The 20,472-nt window shown below is 50.5% G+C and overlaps 8 protein-coding genes across 8 annotated transcripts; 3 read left to right on the forward strand and 5 right to left on the reverse strand.

The window, feature by feature from the left end:
• Positions 1-75: 75 nt before the first annotated feature.
• On the forward strand, positions 76-1,937 carry N7508_002786 (GMC family oxidoreductase; the record flags this gene model as incomplete). The annotated part of the gene is made up of 2 exons (XM_058460852.1): positions 76-282; positions 336-1,937. 2 exons carry the CDS (start codon positions 76-78, stop codon positions 1,935-1,937), a joined length of 1,809 nt encoding a protein of 602 aa, XP_058321429.1.
• A 699-nt stretch (positions 1,938-2,636) lies between these two features.
• On the forward strand, positions 2,637-4,574 carry N7508_002787 (sulfatase family protein; the record flags this gene model as incomplete). The annotated part of the gene is made up of 5 exons (XM_058460853.1): positions 2,637-2,765; positions 2,817-3,666; positions 3,717-3,934; positions 3,984-4,145; positions 4,200-4,574. 5 exons carry the CDS (start codon positions 2,637-2,639, stop codon positions 4,572-4,574), a joined length of 1,734 nt encoding a protein of 577 aa, XP_058321430.1.
• Positions 4,575-4,779: 205 nt separating this feature from the next.
• On the reverse strand, positions 4,780-6,843 carry N7508_002788 (2-isopropylmalate synthase; the record flags this gene model as incomplete). Its single annotated transcript, XM_058460854.1, has 4 exons — positions 4,780-4,962; positions 5,015-6,595; positions 6,644-6,788; positions 6,836-6,843. The coding sequence occupies 4 exons, from the start codon at positions 6,841-6,843 to the stop codon at positions 4,780-4,782; spliced, it is 1,917 nt and encodes a 638-aa protein (XP_058321431.1).
• Positions 6,844-7,404: 561 nt separating this feature from the next.
• Positions 7,405-8,943, reverse strand: N7508_002789 (threonine--tRNA ligase MST1; the record flags this gene model as incomplete). Its single annotated transcript, XM_058460855.1, has 1 exon — positions 7,405-8,943. One exon carries the CDS (start codon positions 8,941-8,943, stop codon positions 7,405-7,407), a length of 1,539 nt encoding a protein of 512 aa, XP_058321432.1.
• Positions 8,944-9,122: 179 nt separating this feature from the next.
• Positions 9,123-10,505, forward strand: N7508_002790 (uncharacterized protein; the record flags this gene model as incomplete). Its single annotated transcript, XM_058460856.1, has 1 exon — positions 9,123-10,505. The coding sequence occupies one exon, from the start codon at positions 9,123-9,125 to the stop codon at positions 10,503-10,505; it is 1,383 nt and encodes a 460-aa protein (XP_058321433.1).
• Positions 10,506-11,737: 1,232 nt separating this feature from the next.
• On the reverse strand, positions 11,738-13,056 carry N7508_002791 (glycoside hydrolase family 16 protein; the record flags this gene model as incomplete). Its single annotated transcript, XM_058460857.1, has 2 exons — positions 11,738-12,631; positions 12,688-13,056. 2 exons carry the CDS (start codon positions 13,054-13,056, stop codon positions 11,738-11,740), a joined length of 1,263 nt encoding a protein of 420 aa, XP_058321434.1.
• Positions 13,057-14,379: 1,323 nt separating this feature from the next.
• Positions 14,380-17,455, reverse strand: agdC (putative alpha-glucosidase; the record flags this gene model as incomplete). Its single annotated transcript, XM_058460858.1, has 7 exons — positions 14,380-15,313; positions 15,382-15,490; positions 15,552-16,085; positions 16,140-16,217; positions 16,268-16,511; positions 16,571-17,178; positions 17,248-17,455. The coding sequence occupies 7 exons, from the start codon at positions 17,453-17,455 to the stop codon at positions 14,380-14,382; spliced, it is 2,715 nt and encodes a 904-aa protein (XP_058321435.1).
• A 589-nt stretch (positions 17,456-18,044) lies between these two features.
• Positions 18,045-19,253, reverse strand: N7508_002793 (NAD(P)-dependent alcohol dehydrogenase; the record flags this gene model as incomplete). Its single annotated transcript, XM_058460859.1, has 2 exons — positions 18,045-19,038; positions 19,087-19,253. 2 exons carry the CDS (start codon positions 19,251-19,253, stop codon positions 18,045-18,047), a joined length of 1,161 nt encoding a protein of 386 aa, XP_058321436.1.
• Positions 19,254-20,472: the final 1,219 nt, after the last annotated feature.

Raw genomic sequence — 20,472 nt, forward strand, 5'->3', positions numbered from 1 at the left:
GTCCTGAAGTCCACCCCTGTCGTTTTCGGGAAGTTTTCTTTTTAAAAACTATCAATCTGTCTTCAAAGCTTCAAAATGGATGCATATGATTATATCATTGTCGGTGCAGGCATTGGCGGTCTTGTTCTGGCCAATCGACTGAGCGAAGATGCCTCTGTTAATGTCCTGCTCATTGAAGCCGGTGCCAATCGTATGGGAGATCCCCGTATCGACACTCCTGGTTTCTTGAGTACAATGTATGGCAATCCAGACTTTGACTGGGATTATATGAGTGTTCCCCAGGTATCCTCCAATCACCTACCTCTCTTCCATGTACAAAACTAAACAATAGCTAGGCCCATGTAAACAACCGGCAGATTGGCCAGCCCCGCGGCCGGGTCGTTGGTGGATCCTCTGCCATGAACTTCTCGTTATCTGTGTACCCCACTGCATCGAACTTTGAGAGCTGGAAGGCCCTGGGCAATGCAGGCTGGGGCGCGGAGGATATGGCACCCTATCTTCGCAAGTTCCATACCTTTACTCCACCGAGCGAGGCCACAGCAGAGCTGCTTGGTATCAATCGCTATATGAGGACTGAGAATCAAGGATCTGACGGCCCTGTGCCAGTGTCTCTGCCCGATGTGTATGGTGATTTCAACAAGGCATGGGACGAGACATTTGCACAATTGGGCTGGCAAACCGATGCCGACCCAATCCAGGGCCAAAAAATGGGTGCATTTACCAGTCCGCTGACTGTTGATTCAAATATGGGCAAAAGAGGATATGCCGCAGCTTACTATTCCCCCGAGGTTGCGGCGCGACCAAACCTGCGACTGCTTACAGAGACAACTGTCGAGCATGTTCTTCTTTCCCAGGAAGATGGAGCTGTCGTCGCAACAGGAGTACAGGTCAAGTGTCAAGACAGTTCATACCAGATCACCGCCAAGAAGGAAGTGATTCTCTGCGGAGGCAGCTTGAATACTCCTCAGCTACTTGAGCTCTCTGGCATCGGAAGTGCAGATCTCCTCCAAAATCACAATATCCCAGTCATTATTGACAACCCGGCTGTAGGCGAGAACCTACAAGACCATGCCCTCTCCACCATCAACTTCGAGGTTGCAGATAACCAGGTCTCGGGTGATATCATGCGCAATCCGGAAATTGTCCAAGCGCTGATCAAACTCTACGAAGAGACAAAAGGCGGTCCATTGTCGGGCATGCCGCTCAGTATGGCCTATCTCCCCTTGGTGGATGGAAAGGGCGCTGTCCCTAAAGAGCAAATCGACAACCTCCTCTCCACGCACCTCGATATGGAACATGCCCCAACGAGCCTGCGAGTGCAATACAACCAACTCCGCGAGATCCTTCTCCGGAACGATGACACCTCCTCCCACTACCTCTACATGCCTTCTCAGCTCCAGATGAATACAGGCAAGACAACTCTCTCTGATGTCTTGGCTAAAACCTTCCCAGAAAATTACATCTCCATCTTGGTCTTGAACAGCCACCCCTTCTCTCGTGGCTCAGTCCACATCTCCTCTGCAAAGAGCGAAGATAAGCCAACCTACGACCCGAACTTCCTCTCGCACCCTCTCGACCTTGAGATTATGGCAAGACAACTGCAGTACCTGGACCTTGTGGTGAAGACAGCACCCTTCTCTTCTCTTCTCAAGGCAGGAAAGCGGATGCCTGAGCACACCAAAGACCTGAGTGATCTGGACCATGCAAAGGAGATTGTCAAGGAGCGCTTGTTTACCTGCTTCCACCCTGCGGGTTCATGTGCCATGTTGCCTAAGGGGAGTGGAGGTGTGGTTGATTCCGAACTGAGGGTGTATGGAACGAAGAATTTGCGAGTTGCTGACGCGAGTATCTTCCCTCTTGAGCCTAGTGGAAACATTCAGGCTGCTGTGTATGCAGTCGCAGAGAAGGCAGCCGATTTGATCAGAGCTAGAAGCTAGATTGGAGTGGATTTAGACTTGTTTTGATAGATAAACATGGAGTGCCGCTTGATCTCTGATCGAACCAGGCGTTAACTTTTTGTATTTTTTTACGACAAACATCCAGTGAAGTATAAACATGGTCCCGTGGCTAGCATGACGTGACTTTATTAGCCTTTTCGGTTCCAAGATTGATACATACTGTAGAGATTAGCTTGGCATCTCAACCCTGGAATCATTACAGGTGTAACATACTTTAATTTTACATACCACATGAGGTAATCCAGATAAAGTTGACAAGACGTGATAGAGACCCACCTTTCCATCATCCATTCACCAAAGCTCGCAATCACTTAACTTTACTTTACTTCACGTCAATATAACCCTGCATGATTAGTTAGTCCTAAGCATTTTATTGTTATTGATTGACTACCCCTCCCGCATATCCCGTCTATCCTCCCCATAGTGTCCATCTTCCCTCTTCTTTACTTTGCTGACTGCCGATCTTACTACAGACACAACCTATGATGATCGCCACAACTCACTTTCTCTCATACGATTGCAATTTGTTGCAGATGATTGTCGATGTGCAATCCTGTGGATAAATGATACAAGAGCTCACCTCAGGTTCTAATCCACGATGACGCAGGTCAAATCGGGCTATATAGCTACCCTAAGTCCCGATCGTGGAAGCTCAAGTGCCAAAGGAAACCTCTCAAAATGCCGCTGAAGCTGGGAACTCTACTACTCGCGACCCTCGCTGTCGCTAAGCAACCCAATATCCTTTTCGTCCTAACCGATGACCAGGGCAAGTATGTCGGTGGACTGGAACACATGCCCAAGCTACAGGTATTTATTATATCAACCTAAACTATCATACACTTGCCAATATCCATATAGTCAGCCCTAGTCGAACAAGGCACCAGCTACTCCAAACACTTTTGCTCAATCGCTCTCTGCTGTCCCTCCCGCGCCAACCTCTGGACAGGCCGCATGCCACACAACACCAACGTAACAGATGTGGAACTTCCCTACGGCGGCTACCAAAAAGTAGTCTCAGCAGGTTGGAACGACAACTACCTACCCCTCTGGATGCAGGAAGCAGGCTACAACACCTACTACGTGGGCAAACTCTGGAACGCACACACAGAAGCCAACTACAACAAACCCTACGCACGCGGCTTCAACGGCTCAGACTTTCTCCTAGATCCATACACATACAGATACTGGTCCGCGCGCATGGCCCGAAACGGCAACGTCCCAGTCAAATACGACGGCAATTACTCGACCGATGTAATCGCCGAAAAAGCAGCCGGATTCATCGACGAAGCTGTCAAGCAGGATAGACCGTGGATGTTGACCGTTGCACCGAATGCGCCGCACTCGAATGGATCGCATGATTCGACTCGGGATGCGAGTTGGTTCGGTGAGCCTGAGTTTGCGCCTCGACACGCGTATCTCTTTAAGGATATCAAGGCGCCGCGAGACGAGAGTTTCAATACGCTTATTGAGAATGCTGTTAGCTGGGTTGATAATGTGCCTGAGCTGAATCAGACACATATTGATTATATTGATGAGTTCCAGCGGTGTCGGTTGCGCGCGTTGCAGGCTGTTGATGATATGATTGGGGACTTGATTGGGAAGTTGGATAACCTGGGGGAGTTGGATAATACTTATATCTTCTTTTCGACGGATAATGGGTATCATCTTGGGCAGCATCGAATGCAGCCGGGGAAAAACTGTGGTTATGGTGAGTCTATCTCTGTGCTTTTAGTTTGGATGGGACTCACCGGTGTATAGAAACTGACATTAACGTCCCTCTGATCGTACGTGGACCTGGTATCGGCAAAAACCAGACATTGGATGCTATTACAAGTCACACAGACCTTGCGCCTACATTCTTGTCTCTGGCTGGTGCGACGAGAGAGGGCCTGGATGGGAAGAAGATTCCCACGACTGTTGCGGCCAGCACGGCGGATAACAGGACTGAACATGTTGCCATTGAGTACTGGGGAATCGTAAGTCAAGTGCTCAAAAGGTCTATACAACTGCTAACAATAAATGCAGGCTGTCCCTGAAGGAATCTATGGATATGCCAGTGACAAACCCCAGCAACCTCATAACACCTACGAGAACAACACCTACAAAGCCATCAGACTCCACTCCGATAACTATAGTATATACTACTCTGTATGGTGTTCCAACGAGAAAGAATTCTTCGACCTAAAGGTAAGTCCCAATTCATCTCCCATCCTATCATCGAATATGGAACTAACAAAACAGGGCGACCCCCACCAAACCAAAAATCTAGGAACACACCCTGCAAAACAAAGCTACACAATCGCAAACCGCAAACTCCCCCAAATCCTCAACCGCCTCGATACCCTCATGCTAGTCCTGAAATCGTGCGAAGGTGACGCCTGCCGCTACCCTTGGCGCCAGCTACATCCAGCAGGCAAGGTCAACAGTCTGGCAGATGCACTAGATTCCGGCTTTGACACGTTCTACGAGAATCAGCCCAAGGTTTCGTTCTCGTCTTGTGAGAAGGGCTATATTATTTCTGCCGAGGGCCCGCAGAAGCATCATGTTTACGGGGCTACGAATGCTGGGAAGAGGAGTTGGGGTTGGCGGTGGGAGGATGTTTTTGGGGGATGGTAGCTCTATCTACAGGTAGCCGTATGTGTAGTCGTCTTAGCGGATATGACTATGAATGTGAACTCGGTTCGCACACTGGCATTGTTAATTGGAACTACATAGATAGAAAGAATGGAGATGGAAAACACCAGACACGGTCCGGAATATGCATTATTGCTACTTTTTAAAGCCCGAAAATAACTTCGACTTCACTTTTGTTCTTTACAATTTAAGAGCTTTCAGCCTTTTTCGTCAGCTGCTCGATGTTAACCTTGGTACTGAGACCACCATTGGAGGTAGCGGCCTCGGGGGTACCAGTCAGCTGCTCGAGAGCGTGGAGATCATCATTGGTGAGTGTGTTGGAGCGGATGGGACGGAAAGGAGCGGGAGAGCCAGCGCGGGAGGCGAGGAACTAGTTCATGTTAGTGATCCATATCAATATAATTTAGTGAAAGTGGACTGACCGAGCTGGCGGCGCTAAGCAGCGCAATCAGAGAGGCTTGGACCACATCCTGGTGGATACCAACACCCCACACTTGCTCATTGCTACCGGCTGCTGTGCAGTGGATGTATGTAACGGCCTTGACGTCGCGTCCAAGACCAATAGAATGCTCCTTGTAGTCGCGGACATCCAGGTCAATGCCCAGAGAAGACAGAGCAGTAGCCAGAGAGGAAATGGCACCAGCGCCGACACCGGTGATGGCATGCTGGACATTATCAATCTCGATGACACCAGTGAAGCGACGCTTGAGGTTCTTAGTGTTAAGGGCCTTGCCAGGCTCAGGAGGAGCAGGGGACTGCGAGCGGTCGGTGGTAATGCTGTAGTCGACCAAGTTGAAGCGGGGGTTGGACTTGAGGTGGTAAGCCTCCTCGAACAGGTTGACGATCTCGCTGGGCTTCAGCTCCCGGCTGACTGCCTCGGTCTTTTCCTGCACGATCTTGCTGAACTCGACCTGGAGTGCGCGGGGGAGATCCAGCTCCAGACTGCGCAGAATGATCCAGGCGGCGCCACCCTTGCCGCTCTGGGAGTTGACACGGATGACGGCCTCGTAGGTGCGGCCGATATCTTGAGGGTCCAGGGGCAGGTATGGAATAACCCATTCGGTTTCCTCGTCCTTGCCTTGGCCCTCCTCGCGGAGCTTGAAGCCCTTCTTGATGGCGTCTTGGTGACTTCCGGAGAAGGCCACCGGGGTCAAGATACCTCCATAAGGCCAGCGCTCGTTGACGGGAATCTTGTTGCTCTCCTCTACTACCTTAATGATGGAGTTGATATCCGAAAAGTCGACCTTGGGTGAGACACCTTGTGTGTACAGGTTCAGGGCCAGGGTGACCAGGTCCACGTTTCCAGTACGCTCACCATTACCGAACAGAGTACCCTCGACTCGGTCAGCACCAGCCATCTGTGCAAGTTCAGCAGCAGCAACAGCGCAGCCGCGATCGTTATGGGGGTGAACTGAAACGACAAACTTCTCGCGCTCAGTCATGTTTGTGCAAAAGTACTCGACCTGATCGGCAAAGACGTTGGGGGTAGCCATCTCGACGGTGGCGGGAAGGTTAAAGATAATAGGCTTCTCGGCAGTAGGCTCCCAGGCCTCCTTAACAGCCTGGCAAACCTCGACAGCGAATTCGGGCTCGGTATCGGAGAAGGTCTCGGGGGAGAACTCGAATTGCCACTCGGTACCAGCCTGGGAGGGGTCATCCTTGGTGATAGATCGGGCATACTTAGTGCAGCGGACAGCCATTTCCAGACTCTTTTGACGATCCATGTTGAAAACAATCCGACGGAAACAAGGGCTGGTGGCGAGGTAGATGTGCAAAATAGCCTTCTTGGCGCCCTTCAGGGAGTCGACTGTGCGACGGATGAGATCCTCACGGCAAGGAGACAGGACCTGCAGGCAGACATCATCGGGGGTGAGACCGGGCTCTTCGACTAGACGGCGTGTGAAGTCGAAATCGATTTGGGATGCGGAGGGGAAAGACACTTCGATTTCCTTGTAACCGATTTCAACGAGCATCTTAAAGAAGCGGTATTTGGCACCGACATCCTATACAGTCGTCAGCAGGCATTTTCGATGGCGAATCGTATGTCATACCATTGGGTCAGGCAGAGACTGGTTGCCATCGCGCAGATCGGTGGCCATCCAGCGAGGAGGCTTATCAATGATCTTGTTAGGCCATTGACGGTTAGGCAGGTTCAGAGGCTTGAACGCCTTGTATTTTTTTGAGGGATCTTTGAGCCTAAACTAGTCAGCAACGCATAACATCAACCTGTAGACCTGACATACATCGGCATGGCGGAGTGGCGGGGTACCGCGGGGGAATTGATAAGAGATATAGATGTATGGTCGGCCAGGCAGACTCGGGGCTCAGGAGAATAAACTTGGATGCTCCAAGATCAGGATAGACAAGACTTTATAGAAAAGAAAAACGAAGCCAATGAAGAATGGGGAATATGCTGTGACTCAAAAAGTCGATCATGACGAGTTTTCGGCGCCGACAGCGGAGTCACGTGACATGTAAGTCGCGCGAAGGGCGTGAAGATCGGGAGATGAGCGATGGAGGAGTTGCCGGGACTTTTGCTCTGCTTGTCAGGCTTTAGATATTCATTAAGATTCACTTTGCAGTCATAGCAGACCAGAATGTGCTTTTCTCGTAATCCTACAGGGGCCCGAACTCGGAGGCATGTCAGGCCTGAGGCATCTGTTCCGAGGATAGCCGCGCCATGATATGAAGAGTCGGCGTTGTGCATCAATCAGAGGGAGGAATGTGGAATGGAATGTAGTGAATTATACAGTCGAATTGGAAATGGGAATATGGTGTGTAGTACAAGCGCTCAAAAGTCAACAATGACATGTTATACAAAGTTCTTCTCCAAGTCCACCAATAGCGGGTGAACTTCATCCACCTTGAGCTTAACGGCTCGAGGGTCGTGCAGGGCATTGTCGCCCAGTCTGATTTTGATCAGCGCTTGCAGCTGCTGGCTATCCTTGTCGGTCTTGCTTTGCATCTGTCCAGTAACGTCGACGGTGATACTACCATCGGCAATATCGCGCGCTCCCAGGATGAAGATGAGGTTATACTTCATCTGCTTGGCGCGCTGGATCTTCTTTCCTAGAGTCTGCGCGCTGGTATCAATATCGACTAGGAATGTAGAATCAACAGACGACAGTGGGCGCGGCGGTTGGGCACTGCCATCGTTCAACAGTGCGCGGAATCCAGAGAACTTGGCTACCGCTTCCTTAGCCTGAAGCATCACCTTTTCATCTTGGTTGACTGTCAAGATGATAGCCTGGCGCGGAGAGAGCCAGAATGGCCAATGGCCACCGTGCTCCTCAATCAACAACGCCAAAAAGCGTTCCAATGAGCCAAAAATAGCACGGTGGATCATGACCGGAGTTGCGACTCCGGGCGTAGCTGGATTGTAGTCGGGCTCACTCTCTGCAACTTGATACTCAAGCTCAAATCGCTGCGGCAAGTTCATGTCCAATTGAATAGTAGACAATTGGTGGAACTTGCCAGCTTGATCCTGGAGCTGGATATCGATCTTGGGACCATAGAAAGCACCATCCCCCTCATTCAACGCCCACTCACGTCCAGTGCTATCCAGTGCCTCCCGCAACTGTGTTTCGGCATTATCCCACATCTCCAAGGTCCCAATATAATCCGCCTCGGGCCGAGTAGACAGCACCAACCGGTACGGACCGAGTCCGAAAGTCTTCATAGCCATATCAACGAATCCCAACGCCGAAGCAATCTCCGCCTTGATCTGCTGCGGGCGACAGAAAATGTGCCCGTCATCTTGGTGGAAACGGCGCACGCGCGTGAGACCAGTCAAAGATCCAGACACCTCATTACGGTGAAGAGGGCTGAAATCCGCATAGCGCACCGGCATATCACGGTAGGAGTGCTTCTGCGATTTGAAAAGCAGACAGTGACCCGGACAGTTCATCGGCTTCAATCCGTAGGACTCATCCTCGCCAACTTCACCCTCTACTTCGCCGCTGGCTCCGCGGCCAGTGACCTCGTACATGTCATCCTTGTAGTTCTGCCAATGGCCTGATATTTCCCAGAGCGATCGTTTGTAGATGCTTGGCGTCAGGACTTCACGGAAGCCGTATTGGAGGTATTGAGTGCGGAGGAAAGAAATGAGCTTGTTGACGACGTGGGTGCCATTTGGTAGGAAGAGAGGAGATCCGGGGCTGTAGACGGAGGAAGTAAAGAGCTCTTGGGCGGTTCCGAGAGCTCGATGGTCGGTAGGAGGTATCGGAGTTTCGTGTTTGGGGTCAGAACACGAACAATTGCGAAATGCTGTTGTTGATAGCAATCGCGACCGAGGGAGATGCCGTGGCAGAGCTCTGGGAACCAGCAATGGTAACCGAAGCAGTGGGCGCATTGTTGGTTACGCTGAAGATTCTCGGCCGCATTTCCTGCCGATCTGATTATTCCCCACCGCTTTGCAAATCGGGCACAACAGTCAGCCCAGTTGAATACCTTCATGTGCAACACGAACTTAGGACTGTCGGAGTCTGCGCTACACTTTGCACCGTTATGTCCAGCTGAAATGTTTACGCCATGTCTACAGAACAACCCATCCCAGATCACCCAGCCCTGGGCGAATCTTGGGTGATCGCATCGTCTATCAAGGAGAGAGAAACGAAAGAGAAAGCCTCGGTGACACCGAGTCAAAGTCCTCGAAAGAACAGCAAATCGAAGATCGAGCAGTCATCCGAGTCGTCATGGATATCTGGCCCGGAGCTTATCATGCCCTCTATATGCGAGGCGCCAAACCCAGAAAAGTCATGGGTTGAATATAAACGATCCCCAAATCAGTCTGCCACGCCAAATACAAAGAAACGACGCAAATTATCAATGCCGAGCGGACACGCGGTGCAAGACCGGAATAGCATCAAAGCTGGAGACGCTGGCCCGTCTACTCCAGCAACCGAGAACACCCCTGCAAAGATCAAGGTCAGGCTTATGGACAGCACTCTCCTCCGGGGGTCTATTAACGCAGTCCTGATCGCCCTGATCCTCCACATGCTCGTCCTCCCAGAGCTAGTCTACCAAGCCAAAGACCTCTGCCAGCTGCCAAGTATCAAAGCTCTCTATCCAAGCAGCTGTATCAACTTAGAACCGACATACCCACCGCGAATACCCTTCCAACCAACAGCCTCGCCCGAAGATTCCCTCACAACCTCACAGCGACAACTAGAGTTGATATTCGACACGACCCTAGAAACCCTAACACCGCTATCAGGAATTCTGAAACAAAGTGAAAGCATGCTTTCCGACCTAGAAGCACAACTCAAGACAACCTTTCCAGACGCCAAAAATGCGCTAGACCTTGAGTTTCAAGGCAGCACCTCAGCCATGCAAGCAGCAGTCTGGGAATTCGATTCCCTACGCGCAGACCTGCGCTCAGCAATAGACAGCCTACTAGCAACACGACCGACCGAACCAACGGCAGGCACAGTAGCAAGCGACACGCGACTGGCAATCCAAACCCGACGACGCGAAGAATACCTAGACAGGCTGCGCAGTCAAATCCGCAGTAAAGCCGACTCCCTCAACACACGCTTCACAACACTAGACGACCACTTGGAAGCGGTAGACGGGATAGTAACGCGCGAAGAACGACGAAACCCATCCCGAGTGATCAACCAAGAACCCAGTCCCGGAGACCGTCTTCATTCCGTGCTCGACTCGCTCGATCTCGGCACGATCGGGTCTTATTTCTTCCGAGCGCGATCGTCAGGAGCTGTATCGTCGTCGTCAGCTCCGGCTCAGGTCCCTGCAGATGAATCCACAACCGAGTCCACGTCGCCACGCCCCGCTGCGACTCTTGCACTGCTCCGTGTTGCGGCCACGCACCATCGTCCTGTTGCTGGTTCGGTGTTGAGGCTGGCACGTCAATTGAGGGATGTGCAGCGTGCTGGGTTTGGGTCCACTTATTGAGTGAGACCGAGACGACCCTGACTGACTCTCGACCCACTGGGTTGGGGTCCAAGTTGGATGATTCGTATGGGAAATTTGAGGATTATCTTGGATTATCTTGGCCGAAGGATTGAGAATTGAGTTCGTACTAGTAACAGGTGCCAGTGCATTTTGACTTGATTTTGATTTGATTTATATTTGCAATTTTGGAAGCATACGCATGGAAAACGGGAGTTCATTTCATTGGAGAATCAGCCCAACGAACCTGGAAATAACGAAGAAACAATAACGAGTCATGACAATATTACAATTACAACTGAAATCCTAAATGGAAAACCAATTTTCCATCGCTTTCCACTTCGTTTACCTCTCTGAAAAAATCGGACAAAGACATCCACATCCACAACCCGGTGTTGTACTATCGAAACTCACGGAAACACAAACGAACCAAAAAACCAAGCACGCAACCACGGTTCACCAATACAACAAATATATTCCCACCAATCCGGCTACAGTTCTTGTAACTAAACAGTCTCAAAGCATCCACGGCCAATCCAGACCCAGCCAAGATGTCAGTTCCAGGGTTTGAGCTGGGCTGGACAGAGAGGATCGGTATTGATGTCCGGTTCGGCCGGTGTTCTGTGGGCTGATTCACGGTGAGGTATTCTATCCGTATATGCAAACGGGGAGAGTGGTTTGCATATGAGTTAATTATGCGGTTTGGGGTTCCTGTAGCTTGCTGTAGCTCGCTAGCTGTATGTAGATGTAGATGTAAACGTCGATATGTGTAGGTTTGTTTTAGGTTGGAATGTGGAATGTGGATGCAATAAAGTATGCACATGCATGAACTACAGCTAACTACTGTATAGAGCTCAATCAGCCGAACGGGTAAGGAGCGGTGTATAGGTCTAGAACCTAGGTACCATGGAATGCATAACAGTATCTAATGTAAAATGGACAGGAAAAAAAAGTGTAGTCATAGTCAAAAGACACGAATTATTCAACGTTGATGTGGTATTCGCTAGATACAGAATTGTCCGCCCAAACAAACGCCAGGGTCCACCAGCACAAAGCACCGGGGAGAGAACGCGTCGGGAAAATAAATAAAGACAAAGAAGAAAAAAGTAGAGTACATCATAGAAGACCATCCATCAAACCATTACCATATCCGGATCCAGCCCAGGTGTATTCCTCATATGAGGTGCCTTTTTATTAAAAAATGCATGACGGAAAACAAGCGCTCAGAATATCATTTACAGCTGGAAGAAAGCAGCTGCCAGAGCGAGGATGGACACGGGGCCCATGTAGCTGGCAGCGACGGTGGAAGCCGCGTTGAAAGCGGGGCTGGAACTGGCCGAGGCCGAGGCGCTGGTGCTGGTGCCAGCGGAGCCGGAAGAGCTAGAGCCGGAGCCGGTGCTGGTGCTGGAGCCAATGCTGCCAGAGCCAGAGCTGGCGGAGCCGGAGCCAGACCCAGTCTGGGTAGCACCGGCGGCGGCGGAGCTGGAGGCATCAGTGCTGGCGGCGGTGGAAGAACCAGCACCGGCGGCAGAGGAGCTCTGGGTGGAGGTCACCATGGTGCTTGGGGTAGAAGAGGCCGCGGTGGAAGCCTCGGTGGTAGAAGTCTCAGTGGAGGAAGTCTCAGCGGTAGAGGCCTCGGTGATAGAGGTGGGAGCAGCAGAGGTGGTGGTGCTACGGGCGCTGACAGCATTGGAGCCGGTGAACTTGATCGAGTCGGAGGAACCAGACATATCAGAGTAGGTGTAGGACTCAGCCGGGTTGGCATTCTTGATCTCGACGCTCTTGATGTACATGCTGAAGGGAGCAGCAGAGTAGTCAGTAGGACCGCCAGCCCAGTCGATGGTGCCCTGGCCGTTGCTGGGATCACCACCAGCCCAGATACCAATACGAAGGTTCATGGGAGTCTGGGGGTAGCGAGTACCGCCCTTAGCATCGGCGTAGTTGACAGTGCGGACGACGTTGCCGTCAATGGACCAGACGAGGGCCTCCTTGGACCAGTTGACGGTGTACTTGTGGAAAGTATCCTGAGGAGTAGCAAGAGGAACCCAAGTCTCACGGTCATAAGTGGTGTGGTCACCCTTGCCGAAGTAGTTGGTCTCAATCTCGCCATTGTTACCACCAATACCCTCCTGTTGATATGTTAGCAGTGTCCCAATTCTGTTGTTGTAATGGGAAAGTTACGCACCCAGTCAACCTCATCGAGGTCATCAGACTGCAAAACAATGGAGCTGACAATACCCTGACCAGGGGAAGTCTTCATCTCGACGGTGATCTCGCCGTAGAAGAAGTAGAAGTCGGTCTGGATAGTGGGGGCATCGCCCTTCTTGGCGACGGTGAAGGCAGCGCCATCACTGCCGCCAGTGTTGACGGTGCCAGCGGTGGTCTTCCACTTGCCCAAAGCATTGGCTTGGGTGAAGTCAAACTTCAGGTCAGTCTCAGTGGTACCGGGGTTAGCGGGGCAGGTCTTCTGCAGAGGGTCGCAGTCGGTGAAGGTCTGCGCGACAGCGGGGGCCACGGCGAGAGCCGTGGCAAGGAGCTTCATGAAGGAAGGCATTGTGAGATGAGAGACTTGTGAGAAGAGAAAGCGAAAGTGGGAGAGGAGAGGATTAAAAGCCCAAGCAGAGAAAAGTGGGTAAACGAATGGATCCCTGGGACATGCAGAAGGAAAGAGCTCGGTTACTGTGGGCTACGCTACTTATCTACTGCGGTACTCCAAACTATTGTATGGATCAGACGCTAACTGTAGACTAAAAAAAGGAGGAGGCGGGATTGGCTTCAGGGACAGGGCTATCACCTGGTGGCAAGACCGGGGTGAGACACGGCCCCAGTGGACCCTGCCGTCCCCTGAGCTGCTGGGGTTAAAGCTTGGTAAGACATGTAGTCTCGTTTACAAGGGCTTATTGAGGAGACATGCATGCATCATGTGTCTTGGTTCGATAATCTATGTATTGTCTCTCTATAGCCTTTGTCTGCTTCTTAGCTACCCATAAATACTGGCAGGTGTAATAGCCAAGATCTGCCGATCCGGGCGGATCTGAAGCCATGACAGATCGAAGTAAAATACATACTAGGAACTCCACATGCATTGACAATACACGTAACGCCGATGAGCCGAGTCAAATTGTGTAAGCGAGCCAAGACACATCAGGCTCCAAGGTTTCCTTTGTCCCTGGAAATCTTATTCCACAAATTATGACTGATTAATTCTTGACAACAATGGAGACGTGAAACGTGGGACATCACAGATTGCATGGTGCACTACCCAAGGATCAAAGGGGTTTCCATCCACGGGTACTACATGGATCTTACCATCGGACATGTCTATTTTTGTCTGGCAATACGAAGGCAGCTACAGCTGGGCATGAGTTCCTCGCTTATAATAGCTCAACTACTTCGTATAAACGGAATCAAATGACTCAGGAACTTGGTGTCTGTGCTGAGAACGTGGTTCGGAGTACGGACTTGCCTAGCGCCGATGCTACCCACTGCTCACCATGAGACCATAAGGCGGCTGTGTGAGACGTGGTATAGCGCCACGCTAGCCTATGCTCGAGTATTATTAGAGTGGCTGGGCAGAGTTTTCAATGTCACCACCCCTCACTTGATCTATGCAAGGGGTCAAGATTTATCCAAAGCGCTTACAGTAGGTTCTCTTGAAACATCCGTATAAATTACAGGTCAGTGTGATCCCGCGTTTCGAGTCTTGGCCACACAGTATGGGGAAATGCAGGAACAGCCGTTGGACCAATTATCAACGCATGGCCCTGTTTTTAATATATTAGATGAAGGTCAAAGCGTATATCAAACCACTGCATAAGTAAATCATAACGTTAAATCATAAACCATAAGGTATCAAGAACAAATCTAGAAAACCTGCTTATACTTCCACTTCCGCCGGACCAGTCAACTTAATCTCAACCTTCTTAGTGACACTCCGTCGGGCAGCATCATATTGAGCAGCCTTCTTGTTCTTCGGGGAATCCCGTCCAAGAACAGTCACAGCCTCAATAGCCACAGTAGGATGATACCCAAAGCGACCGCTAATCTTCAACTTTCCATCGCGATACTTGAATCGAATCTCTGCCGCACTCTCAACCTCAATCGACTCCCCATCATCAAGATACAATTCACCCTCAGCAGACCCATCAACACCAGGCGCAATAAGAATCTCAAAGCCCCGCTTCCGCAGCTCAGTGGTCGTCATCGCACCCTCAACCCGCAGCGGAAGAATACTTCCACCACGAATATGAACCGGGATATCAGTAACAGAAACCCCTTCCAAAGTCTGGACAGCACCAGCCCCGACAATCTTCTCCCCGGTAAACCAATCATAAAACACATCATCAGGGAAATAAGCCTGCACAGAAGTACTCCCCTCCTCAGAAACAGGCGAAACAAGAATCCCCTCCCCATAAAAGAACTGCAACTCATTCCCAACGACATTCCCATCAGAAGGATAAACAAAGAAAAGCGGCTGCAAGAACGGCACGCCCGTCAACGTCTGCTTATGGAAAGAAGTATACAAATAATCCAACAACCGATACCGAATATCAATAACCTTCTTCGCGGCAGCCGTAACACTCTCCCAGCGGTAGAATTCCTGCGGGATGGAGGTGAGTTCGTTATGGTTGCGGTAGAAGGGGTTGAAAGCGCCTAGCATGGCCCAGCGCGCGCAGAGTTCTTCCGTCGTGTTACTGCCGAAGCCGCAGACGTCGCTTCCTACCATGGGTATTTGGAAGATTGATGCGAAAGCTAGCATTTGGCTGATTGAGATGCGGTATTTGCCCCATTCGCTTAGATTATCGCCTAGCCTGTTATCCGCCGTTAGTATGGGGTAAAGAGTGGGATATAGGGACGAGATAGTGGATGGATGACTTACCAATGACCGACTTGGGACCCCGCTCCGGCAAAGGTACTGCGAGTAATAACGAGAGGACGAACATTAGGACGACGCTTGAGCATTGCTTCACGGGATGTGGAGCTCATCACTGGTTCCGTTAGCCACCCATGCACATATACTCTGTATTGGATAGGAAGAGGAGAACATACTAGTCCCATAGAGATTGTGAGTATCATACTCAACATACCCCTCACCAGCATGGACAATATCCGTGTCAATAGTCTTATTACTGATCCCACCAGCCTCATTCGCAATCGCATAAGGAGGATTAATTAGATCGCGACCCTCAAGACCAACTTTCATCCCCTTCCCCCCAACACCATTCTTCCCATGATGGCCACGGGAACTCAAACTCAAACCCAAACTCCGCTGAACATCCACACCCCTCTTAGCCCGCCTCGTCTTCCAGTCCGGTTGGAAATCTTCAGGGAAACCAGGAATCCTCCTCGGCGGCTCACGAACAGGCGGAGCCGCAGGTGGAAGATCATTATCCAGCGCATACTGAGCCGGATTTTCACAAGGGTATGGGCAGAAATTAGCAGCTTCGTTCATATCGATCCAGAGACCGTCGATGTCGACGCCATCCGATGCGCTGAAGAAGCGAGCGAATTCCTCATTCCAGTATTCTTGTGTTTCGGGGTTGAACCAGTCTGGGTAGACTGTAGCACCGGGCCAGACGGCTCCTATTTATTCTTAGTTTGTGGGACGGTAGGGGTTCCTTGCGAGATGTTATGTACCTTCGTAGAGTTCATTTTGGTCGCTGTCACGGTAGAGGAAGATCCCTTGATCGGAGCCTCGATTGAAAGCGCCGTTGTCTAATAGTTGAGTGTTAGATGCTGATGATGGATGGGAGTTGTGGACATACCAGAGTGGCTAACAGCCGGATCAACCATGACGATATACTTCTGGTCATGCTTATGCAGGTACGAAACCAATTCCCGCATCTTGTGAATGGGGAACCGCTCAGGGTCAAGTGTGAATACTTGTCGGCCATTCATGTAGTCGATATCAGTCCACATAGTCTCAAGTGGAATACCAGCACGACTATAGTTGTAGACAGCCTCCGCGACGTCAAAGACATCCTGGTAGCCATAGCGACAGTTGTGGAACTGTACATGTCAGCCCCAATTTGAATGTGGAAAGCTAAAGAGAAATAGGGCAAACTCACACCAAAGGTCCAGTAACTCTGCATGACAGGGAGTCCAACAACATCCGAATACTGGACACTAACATCCTTAGGCGTCGGTCCAGCCATGAAGTAAAAGTCGAGAATACCACCAAGAGTATTATACTCCAGATACTGCTTCCCATCATCACTCTTATTGACCTTGATATCCATCCCATTAGAATTCAAGAAGAAAACACCATGGGTACCCTTCTCCCCGCGGTGATCAATGTAGATCGGATGGTCACCGTAGAGATTTGTCCCGGATGGAATACTATAAGCATCCCGATTCCACAGCGTCCGAGTGTAATTCGTCGTCGGCAGACGCAGAGAATCAGTATGTTCACCAAGACCATAGAGGTTGGGGTCATTCGGGAGCCAAGTGCGCAGATTCAAGTACTGAGATTGGAAGACGATATTCGTACCAGTAGTATCGAAGAGGACTTCTTTTCCGCGCATTACTCTAAACGAGAAGGGATTCTCCTTGTAGTCGAAGCGCAGAGTAGACTTTTTCTGGTGACCTTTCCGCCCGGTAGGACGCGGCACGACAGACTCGGGAACCTGGTAGACCTGTTCATCGGCATCATAGATCATAACATGGAGACGGTTCTCTAGTATAGTAGTAAGCATCAGTACAAGCATAAGTATAACTCAGATCTTGTGTAGAAAAGTAAACACACCATTCTGAGCCTCAACTAGAAGCTTAAGATTCGGCAGATCAGAACCATAAGTATTACAAGGATCCCCAGCCAAAGTCAGGTCAGCCGTGAGGGTCTCACCAAGCTGTTTAACATTCGAAGCTTTGTAGCCAGGACAATCATCAAGTTGTGACCGTGAACCTAGCACAGCAGCGCCCACGAGGGGAGCCAGGAAGAACAGCCCTTTCATAGTTGCAGTTGGACAAAGCACAACAGGAGAAGTGGGCAGATTTGAAAGTGGCCCTGTGCAGCCTTTTAAACTTGGGGATCTGGGGAAGCACGGCAATTGAGGGGGAATGTGGGGGTCATGGCAATGTGAATGTTACATAGTGTACGAAGTGATTAGCCAATGTGAAGTGAAAGAGGTGCATTGTATATTGCTTGTAAAGTGATGTGCGGAGCAACGGGCAATTATCGGACGCGGTTGGTGGCTGAGGTCGGCAGGGTTAATGCCGGAGATTCATCGCAGGGTCTGTAGGGTCTAGGGGCCTGCAGGGTTTTTTGCTCCATTTACGAGAGATTTGTTGCATCTGGATGAGTTTTGAGGGAAAGATAGAGCGAGGGACAAGGGAAGAAGATGACGTGGGGGTTCCTTGGCACAGGGTCCTCATACTACTCCTACCGCTACCGTGTTCCTACTCTCTCATCCTACGTTCTACAAGAATCAACTGAACTGAATGGCTATTGGCCTTTCTATTGCCCTATGGGCATCCTCTAGATATGGATATTACAAGGAAAATCGTCAACCATCCCAATCAGAAACCCGCTGATCACTTTTCTTAAACCTTCTGGCCAGCAGTCGCCGCTGTGACATCCTCCTCTGAGCTCATAATCTGCACCTTGATAGCACCAGTCTTGGGGTTCGCAGCAGTCTCAAAGGCTTTGAGGGCATTCTCAATCGAGAAACGGTGAGTGACGAGCTTGTTCAGGTCAATGACACCGTTCTGGACCAGGCGAATAGCCCGGGGCCAGGTGTTGCTGTAGCGGTACTGGTACTGGAGGTCGATTTCCTGGGTGCTGAGACGCATGAAGGGAATGGTCATCTCGTTCTTGCCGACACCAATGACAAAGACCTTGCCGCCAAACTTGACACTCCAGATGGCGGAGTTGACACTGCTCTCGACACCAGTGCACTCCAGGGCCAGCTTGGGGCGCAGGGCATCGGGGCCAGAGCCTTTGCCATCGTTCAGGGCGTTGATGATACCGTCAGCACACTGCTCAGCCGACTTCCCAATCTCCACCTTGTATGTGCGCACGCTGGGAACGAGAGACTTGGCGAAGGCCAGACGACCCTCGTCAATATCGGTAATGACAATGGGGCAAGCACCGGCAGCCTGTGCGCTAAGTAGAGAGATCAAACCAATGGGACCGGCACCAGTGATCATCAGAGGGTCACCGAGGCGCAAACCGCTGCGCTCGATAGCCGCCAGGGTCACACTGAGGGGCTCGAGAAGGGCACCATCCTCATAGGCCATATCACCGATCTTGTGGCACCAAATAGCAGGGTGGTTGACATAGCGGCGGAGCAGACCATCAACGGGAGGAGTGGACAGGAAAGCGACATTCTCGCAACCGTTGTAGCGACCGGTCAGACAGGGCTCGCAGGCGTTACAGATAACGTTGGGCTCGATAGCAACGCGGTCGCCAACCTTGAGGTGGGTGACATCGGGAGCGACAGCGAGAACCTGACCAGCAGACTCGTGGCCGAGAACGTGGTCACCGGTGACAATCATGGGGCCGATGCAACCTGCGTGCCAGAAGTGGACATCGGATCTATGCTTGTTAACCTCTTCCTATCTCAACGCGCTCTGCTTTACTTACCCGCAGATACCGGTGCTGCGCACCTCGACTGTGACCTCTCCAGCCTTTAGACCCTTGCCCGCATTGACATCTTCGACAGTGGGATGGGTGTCAGCGATCCAGAGGTCATGCTTGGGGTTAGTGTAAACACCGATGTTGGTCTTGGTGACTGTGGTTGCGGAAGACATAATGAAGGATATGAAAGAAGAAGAAGATGCCTTCTGAAAGCCAGGAGGGAACAGGCTCTTTAATAGCAAAGGCCCGGGGCCATGATGTATGCAACAACCCCACGACTTAAAAGTGGAGTGGAGGGGCCCTGGATTTAACCGCGCGGGGGTCAATTGCTCGCTTTCGCCCGTTATGGTAATCGAAGCCCGCCAACTTTGTATTCCCCGGGCCGAATGATGATCGGCTATCGGTTAATTGTTGCATCTGTTCAATGCCTTCGGTTTGGACCTTCCCAGCCCGAATTGATATTATTCCACCTGATATGCGGAGGAGACAGAATAGAATGCTTCATCTTGCGCTGTAGACATGCCGATAGTCAATCTCACTATCACCCGAGAGTGGCAATTCTCCGGCGGAATTGCAGCGTTTTGGTTGATGGAGTTTTGTGGAGAAAAGCGTGAGGCGTTTGGCCCTTTTCCCGGACCAAACTGTGCAAACAGCTGCCTCGTTCCTCAGGTTTACACATAACAATTTAAGTTAACGTTATGTTTTATTTTTTAAAAGTGTTGGTTTGGTCTATCCTAGTTGATATGACTGCAAGATGTCTGCCCTGTATATAGGTGGATTACTACTCTGTTGTCTAGGTAGCATTATGTTTCACCGTAGCTGTACAACACACTATCAGATGACCGCTGCTGTGTACAACTCAGGAGTATAGACCTGGATTTCCGAACCTGGTCAAAATGGGTTAAATGGGTGAAAGTACCAAATGTATCGAGATTTATTCTCTGAGGTTGCCACTACGGGGTAGTGGCATCCCGTTGCACCGGGGTAGTCTTACCGTATCGGTCATTTCCACATCAGAGCCTAATAGAGTAAATTGAATATTAGATGGTCTCATGAGCTCTAATCAAGTTTGCCTTTGTTACTGGAAGCAAAAAATAAGCAATTGGAGATCAATACTATCTACAGAATGAACACTTTGAAGATGGTGGTGCTATATATATGTAGAGTGGGTGCACTGCTCTAGAATGTTTAAAACGGTCAACACTCGCAACTAACAAGTCAAATTAACCAAAATAGTGATATCATCCTTGACTATTAACGAGGCATAAATACATGTATTTTCTAGTGGCCTGCAGGTACGGTACAGTGCTTGGTATAGACATACTACACTCATTCATAGCGAACGTCAAACATACTAAACTCATCTTTTTGAAGCACAATCTACCGAATTAT

The sequence above is a fragment of the Penicillium antarcticum genome (assembly GCF_028974205.1).
Source record: "Penicillium antarcticum strain IBT 31339 chromosome Unknown utg000003l_segment0_segment0, whole genome shotgun sequence".
NCBI classification, from domain to species: domain Eukaryota; kingdom Fungi; phylum Ascomycota; class Eurotiomycetes; order Eurotiales; family Aspergillaceae; genus Penicillium; species Penicillium antarcticum.